This window comes from Lepisma saccharinum, chromosome 29, assembly GCF_977018435.1.
Source record: "Lepisma saccharinum chromosome 29, izLepSacc3.1, whole genome shotgun sequence".
NCBI lineage: Eukaryota > Metazoa > Arthropoda > Insecta > Zygentoma > Lepismatidae > Lepisma > Lepisma saccharinum.
Genome location: NC_139257.1, coordinates 35,951,614 through 35,959,241, shown reverse-complemented (window position 1 = coordinate 35,959,241; position 7,628 = coordinate 35,951,614). Strand labels below are relative to the sequence as shown.

Sequence of the window (7,628 nt, the reverse complement as noted above, 5' to 3'; positions counted from 1 at the left end):
GCTGCCGTTATGAACAATGGATGCAACCAATACCGAAAGATTTTTCGTCTACTGTTGATCATTGATGTTGCCAGGGGATTTTATTCAGCTCGTCTCAGCTAATTTCAGGATGGCACTGCTTCGTTTCTACTAAGATTTCTCTCTTTTTAATTCACTCTCATATTTACTTTGTTCCTTCGCTCCTTTATATCTTTCACTCTGTTCCTTCCAATGTTTATCTATTTTCTCTTTATCTCTTCTTTCATTTTCCCCTTCTTACTATTTATTTTTACCTATTCTTTCCATCTTTCCTTTCTCCTTCTCTCTCTCCTCTATGGGCTTGATTCTTGTTCCGTTGAGTCGATGATGCGGATGAGCGATGATATGATGTAATTGATGAAGGGACAGTCGCAGAGAACACCCATGCCCAGACTGTCCCTTTATTAATTTCATCATATCATTGCTCATCCTCATCGTCGCGACCAGCCAGAAGCGACAAGAAAGAAACGCTAAATAACAAAAATCAAATCAAATCTTGCACCACTGTTGAAATTCTCCCTCTTTATTTCTTCTTGTGTTTCTTCTCATTTCTGTTTTATTTCGTTCTCTCGTTTTCTTACCTTTCTTACTTTACCCTACCCTACTCTTCCTCTCTATTTATCAGTCTTATTCTCTCTCTGTTCTTTTAATATCTTTCTGTAATGCTTTACCTTTAGTTTGTCTATTGTTCCATTAAAGGGATTCTCGTTTCTTACTTTCCTCTGTGTTTCTCTCTTCTGCATTTCTTTATTTCCTTTTTTCTCTACTGTCTGTCATATTTTTCACACTCATTTTATCTCCCCTATTTCCCTTTATCTGTCTTTTTGTTACGCTTTAACTATCTCTCTGTGTATGACCCTCCTTCCCTTTAACGGCTCACGTCTCTTCCTTTCTTCCCATGCTTATCGTTTTCTCTTTCTGTCCTGCATATCTCTTCCTCTTTTTGTTTTGTTCTCACCATTTCTTCAATCTTCTCCCTGTCTATTTTCGAAAATTCTTTATATCTCCCCTCCCTCCATTTTCTATCGCCTTCTGTACCTCTTTCTTTCACTATGTCCGTTACTCTTACTCCACTGTATTTTCTCTTTCCCTGCTTTGAATTTCTTCCTTCCTCCTACAGAAGCACAAACCTGTCAGTCATATATATATTTTCCTGCACTTTAAGTACTTGAAGAAATAACAAACAGAACAAAGTTTTATGCCACGAACGTTAGACTTTCCCTCTTGTTACATTCAGTGTAAATTTAGTTTCATATTTCCCGAATTCAAAGGTGGAATAACTAGCTTCCGATGCTATTGCTAGTTTCTCTAACTCGTTGACTGAGAATCAATACAGTGCTGCCCTCTCTTGAGCGGAATAACGAAGGCAATTTCTGGGACGAAATAACCACACGCGCTCTTTCAACTTTTAACTACGTGTCGATAACTCTTTCAAGTAGCACAACGCTGATGTTAAGAGAAGCTTTGACAAGTTCAGTACGGGTTTAACGGTTTAAAAATTTAATCAAATTATGCACAGTTACGTTCAGTTTCTGTTTTGAGTTCCGTTGAACCAAGTATCTATATACTGTCAGATTAAAATTATAGATACTCGAATTGGACTCCATTTAAGAATTAACCAGTAGACTTACATGGAAACGAGTTACATCAAAATGTAGCTTCTTCAATTCTACGTCAATCTATGCTAATCAATTATTTCCGAGTAGGCCTTCTACTTTTTTATCGTCGTGAGAACAAAGAAGTGCCTTTTTTTTACTTTGGCAAAAGACGCTCTCTTTAAAATTGTATAAATAAAAAACGGGTGATCCGATTGTGAAGAAATTTTGGTACGGTGCAGGCTGAAGGATTCTAAACACTATTCTTAATTTTCAGATTTTTAAAATTTGTCAAAAGAACCTTAGTAATAAATTTTGCGAGACAATGTAGTATTGGGTAGTCCTACAAATACAATATTGATCTTGTTTTAAATCTCTTTGGATCTGTTTTTAAAATCCATGTTCATTGTCAATTCACACTGTGAAACAGATTTTATACAGATTTTAATTCAGCGGTGTAAAGCTGTACGTGGAATGTGACAACACGGCACTCGCAGTGACAGCTCCCAGTTTCAACGGGCATCAATGCTTGCATCGTCCGCCTATAGGAATGAAGTGCTGTGGGCACGGGACTAGAGGATTAATGCCCGTGTGGAATTTTACTTTATGGAACCCTGTCTGAAAAGATTTATCTTCACTCTGCTATGCACGTTTGCCAAACACCAGTTCATCCCTCAAAATTGCTTCAATAAACTAATTCATCCATACAACCAGTGCCGGATCTATAAGCCGCAAAACCCCGCAGTGAGGGGAAGCCCGGAGACATGTATGCCTTTCGGGAACCCTCAGCCATTGACATAAAAGAGGGTGCATATGTAAAAAATAAACGTAGTTACTCAGGGGTACAGAAACTAATACAATATATACAACTAAACGTAAAGTTAAAGTTCCGTGCAGGCACATTTAGGGTATGTGGGGGCTGGGCCCCACATATTTTCGATGTCGGCCATCTTGGAGGTGATGTAATCAACACCACGCTGCGGCCCGGGTACCATTTGATTTGAGGCTGGGTGGGCCCTAGAGCTGCTTTATGCGGAAACAAAGCCGTGAAAATTCCTACCTTAGATCATCAACCCGGGTTTCCCGCGTGGCAGTCAGACTAGAATCAAATCAGGCTAGAATTTCACGAGAAATGCAGTGGTGAACGTTTCTTCAACCTATATTTAATCAAGAAAAAGTTATGACTACATGATTGTAACAAATGTATCATTCTCCAGGTGTGAAGAAACAGTGTCATCTCGTATATATCACACCCCCTTCGCATTTATAGATTTTGAGTTGAATTCAACATGGCGGCCACCAATATGGCGGACATCTGCTCCTTACACACCAATGTGGTTCCCCTAAGCCTATCCTGTTTATATCATGACCAATTGTACCCAGCCTAACTCCTTTACTTTGCATATGCATGTGTGTGTGTGTGTGTAAAGGAAGGTATTTGGGGGGGGGCTTTGGTAATATTTTGCGGGGGGGAGGGCACTGCATACACCCTCAACATTCTCTCCCAAAACGTCCTCAACTCACTCACTCCTGGGCGCTACAACGTAGGGTGGGACTTGGCCTCCACAAAAATCTTCGCCAAATGTCAAAATTTCCTCAAGACCCCTTAAAAATATTCATGAAGGTCCAACTCATGGTCATTTTGGCTCTAATTTACTCTAAATATGAACTTGCACACCACTCCTATCATAGGCGCCGACTCCATGGGGCTTGGGGGGCTCAAGCCCCCCCCCAATGTTATCGATGTGGGGGCAGAGCCCCCCAAATAATTTTGCTTAAGAGAATCTAAATTATTATTATACTTCTCTTTACTTCTCGTGCCACATGAACTTAACTTTAAATACACATTTGAAATGTTGTAGACCATCAACTTTGGGGGCTGAGACCGCTAAACCATCAACTTTGGGGGGGGGGGGGGCTATGACCAGAGACACCAAAACACATGACTTATTACTATATGCTAAGTAAATTATGAGTATTGTTAACATTTTTACTAAAAAGAGTTTCAAAAGACAATGTGCATGAACTAGGGTAGTGGATGGGACGTTCGGGCTACAAATGGCTCTCACATGACATTCAGAACGAGATCATTGATATATTAGGGAGATCTGTTTTGCGCTCCGTGGTACCAGATATTAAAAGTCGGGAGTATTTTGCTATTATGGTTGACGAAACTTGTGACATATCCATCCGTGAACAATTGACATTTTGCATTCGAACTGTAAATGAAAATTTTAATATTTTTGAGGAATTCATGGGCTTTTACGAGATTCCGAACACTGAGGCCAAAACTTAAAAAAGGGAGGGAGTGAGTCATTCATTAATTTATTTCAGTGATCAGAGCCCCCCCCCCAATAATTTTCGCCCCCCTGTCTCCTATGGACATAAACCTCTGCCTTGCAATATTAAATACTAGCTCGTTACCCTACAACAGTAACAGAACATAGACAACCGAAGCAAACGTGAAAAAAACACAGTGTCGACATTTTATGGGATACCCGAAGGAACACTTTGCTTTCTCGACCAATGAGCCTGCAGAAAATAGCTACAAATTTCAAATTTCCTCTCCTTTGCAACCTTTCTTGGAACAGTCTTCTTCCTCGAATCGTAGGAAGAAATATATATGATTTCTGCCTTACGCCTTATCGACGATTGTTTCACGTAGAACTCCCGGCTGAAACAAGCGTGACGTCACGGCCGACTGAACCTCCACTGTTTGTACAAGGGAGGCAAATATTTGCAGAAGGAGCGAAGTTGATTTGTTTTCCCGACAGCAGCGCTCCGTGCGGTGGGATTCGTAAGATTTCGAATCCGGGATTGTAATAGAAGTTGGAGCTGATCCGGATGTTTGAAGTATAAAAATAGTCCACGTCTCTGCAACTCTATGCACTTGCAAAAAAAGTTAACGGTAATGAAGTACGGTGGAAGCCTGCGTCTACACTGTTTACACTCAATCTACATGATTTTTTTACATGGTTTCTAGGCAACGATGGATTGAAAGCTACTACAAATGAAAACGCAAAACTTGATGCACTGCTGGACCTATCAAAAAATAGCTCATGGTGATGTAAATAACTCGATTGCTTCGCCTGTTTGAGAGTCAATACCGAGAAACTACGGTAGAATTCTTGTGCGCTGAAAAAACATTGAAAAGACCTTTCTACAATTGTTCTTTTTTGAAGGTGAAAACGCTGGTATAAATGGCAGAGAACGTAATGCAGAGCAAAAGAGAAATTAAATGGATGCAGAGGAGAAGAGAAAAGAGGTAGATGAAGAGAACGAAAGACATAGGAGAAGACACAATTGGTAGAAGCAGAGAGCAAGAGCGAGAGGAGATGACACAATTGGTGGATGCAGAGAGCGAATGGCATAGGAGAAGAGACAATTTATTAGAAGCAGAGAGCAAGAGCCAGAGGAGAAGACGCAATTGGCAGATGCAGAGAGGGAAAGGTAGAGGAGAAGACACAATTGGTAGAAGCAGAGAGCAAGAGCCAGAGGAGAAGACACAATTGGTAGATCCAGAGAGCGAAAGGTTGATTAGAAGATACAATGCGTAGATGCAGAGAGCGAGAGGCATAGGAGAAGACACAATTGGTAGAAGCAGAGAGCAAGAGCCAGAAGAGAAGACACAATTGGTAGATGCAGAGAGCGAAAGGAAGATTAGAAGATACAATGCGTAGATGCAGAGAGCGAGAGGCATAGGAAAAGACACAATTGGTAGAAGCAGAGAGCAAGAGCCAGAAGACACAATTGGTAGATGCAGAGAGTGAAAGGTAGAGGAGAAGACACAATTGGTAGATCCAGAGAGCGAAAGGTAGATTAGAAGATACAATGCGTAGATACAGAGAGCGAAGGGCATAGGAGAAGACACAATTGGTAGAAGCAGAGAGTGAAAGGTAGAAGAGAAGTCACAATTGGTAGAAGCAGAGAGCGAGAGCGAGAGGAGATGACACAATTGGTGGATGCTGAGAGCGAATGGCATAGGAGAAGATACAATATGCAGATGCAGAGAAATAACACCAAAATGTAAGAGACAAATTGGTGGATGCAGAGAGCGAAAGCTAGACGAGAAGACACAATTGGTAGATGCAGAGAGAGAATGGTGCAGAAGAAGATAGCGAAAAGTAGGGGATAAGAGACAATAGGTAGATGCAGAGAGCGAAGAACAGATGAGAAGGGACAATTGGTAGATGCAGAAAGCTAGAGCGAAAGCGAAAGGCGGAGGAGAAGGGACAATAGGTGTATGAAGAGAGCAGAGGATAGGAGACAAAGAAGTATGTGCAAACGAAGCTAAATACGAGGGGGTATCAAAAAGTTTTAATTATCCCCATGAAATAATTGAGACAGAAAGTTGAGTTTTATATCCTTTTATTGTGACTTCCCTACATAGTCACCATGCAGAGTTACACATTTCTCCCAGCGTTTTTTGATCTGTCGAAGACCATCATTGTAGAACTCTGCAGATTGCATGGCAAACCAGCGCTCCACCTCCAATATGACATCGTTAGTGTTGCAAAATGGCGACCGCTAAGTGGATTCTTCATATGTGGGAAAAGGAAAAAGTCACTTGGTGCTAGATCGGGAGAATAGGGTGTGTGCGGTAATAATTCATAGCCACAACGATGAGCTTCAAGAACCGCTGCTTGCGATGAATGAGCGGGTGTATTTTCCGCAAGGAGACGGATCCCTTTGGAAGCATGCCGCGACGTTTTTCCTTCACAGCATCTCGTAACTTCCTCAGAAGTGAAGTATGTCCCAGTGATAGTTTCTCCCTTCCGAAGGTAGTCTGTAAGGATGACCCCATGACAATCCCAAAACACTGAGAGCATGACCTTCCCACCAGACTTTTGCACCTTTGCTTTTTTGAGGGGAGGGGACGAGGGGTGCTTCCATTGTTTGCTCATCTCTTTTGTCTCAGGATCATATAGGTAGATCCAACATTCATCCATAGTTATCATACGGGCAAAAAAAATCTTCCTCGTTTTGTTCCAAAATGTTCAACATCTGACTCGACATGTCACGCCGTGTTTGTCTCTGAAGAGGAGTGAGCAAACGCGGAACCCAGCGGGCCGACACCTTAGACATATGCAATTCCTTATGAATAATATTCCAAAGACTACCATAACTGAGTCCACTTTGTCGCATGATGTTTTGGATAGTTATGCGTCGATCTTCCAGTATCAGATCCTCGATTTTCTTCACTGTGGCGGTGTCATCCGTGGATGATGGGCGTCCAGATCTAGGTTCATCTGTAACAGGCATGTGACCTGTTTGGAAATGTCTCTTCCACCTCACAATAGTGTCATAGGATGGGCAATCACCACCATACACAACTTTCATTTCTTCATGAATTTGGCGGGCGTTGTGACCCTTCAAATGCAGAAACTTAATAACGCTGCGAGCTTCGATCTTCTCCATTTTTGCACTTTACTAACAATTAGCGCCACCTATACAGAACAGAAATAACACACATTAATAATTTTCACTACAGAACACATAGAAGGTCTAATGACTACAGAAGCAAAGTTTCATCGAAATCACTCAATAAATTCTGGGGGATAATTAAAACTTTTTGATATCCCCTCGTACATGAGGAGAAATACAGATAAATGTTAGAACGAATGACAGATGGAGAAACGGACCGATATATACATGCAGTGGGCGGAAAACGTGGGGTTACTGAATAATGACTAAGGGGAGAGGCTCGCACACACACACACACACACACACACACACACACACACACACACACACACACACACACACATACATAGGGAGAGCAAGAGAGAACGACGGCGTTAAATAGATGCAGGGAGAAGTACAGCGAGCATGAGGAAAATAGGTGCAGATGAAGTTAGGAAAGTAGAGCAAAAGTAGAAACGTTCAGAAGTGTAAATAGTTGTAGATATCGAAACACTGTGATGAAGAGGCAGAGAGAGAGGGAGGAAGGGAAATATAGGCGATGACATGTAGAGAATAGGAAGAAAGATAAATTGACACAAATACACACAACAG

The 7,628-nt window shown here is 41.5% G+C and overlaps 1 protein-coding gene across 1 annotated transcript; it reads right to left on the bottom strand.

Moving 5' to 3' along the window:
• Positions 1–6,554: 6,554 nt before the first annotated feature.
• Positions 6,555–7,031, bottom strand: LOC145981462 (protein GVQW3-like). The gene has a single exon (XM_083114693.1). It carries the CDS (start codon positions 7,029–7,031, stop codon positions 6,555–6,557), a length of 477 nt encoding a protein of 158 aa, XP_082970819.1.
• Between the last annotated feature and the right edge of the window lie 597 nt (positions 7,032–7,628).

Excerpts from the sequence above, each read along its gene's own strand:
- LOC145981462 (XM_083114693.1), bottom strand. The coding sequence starts at position 7,031 with ATGGAGAAGATCGAAGCTCGCAGCGTTATTAAGTTTCTGCATTTGAAG.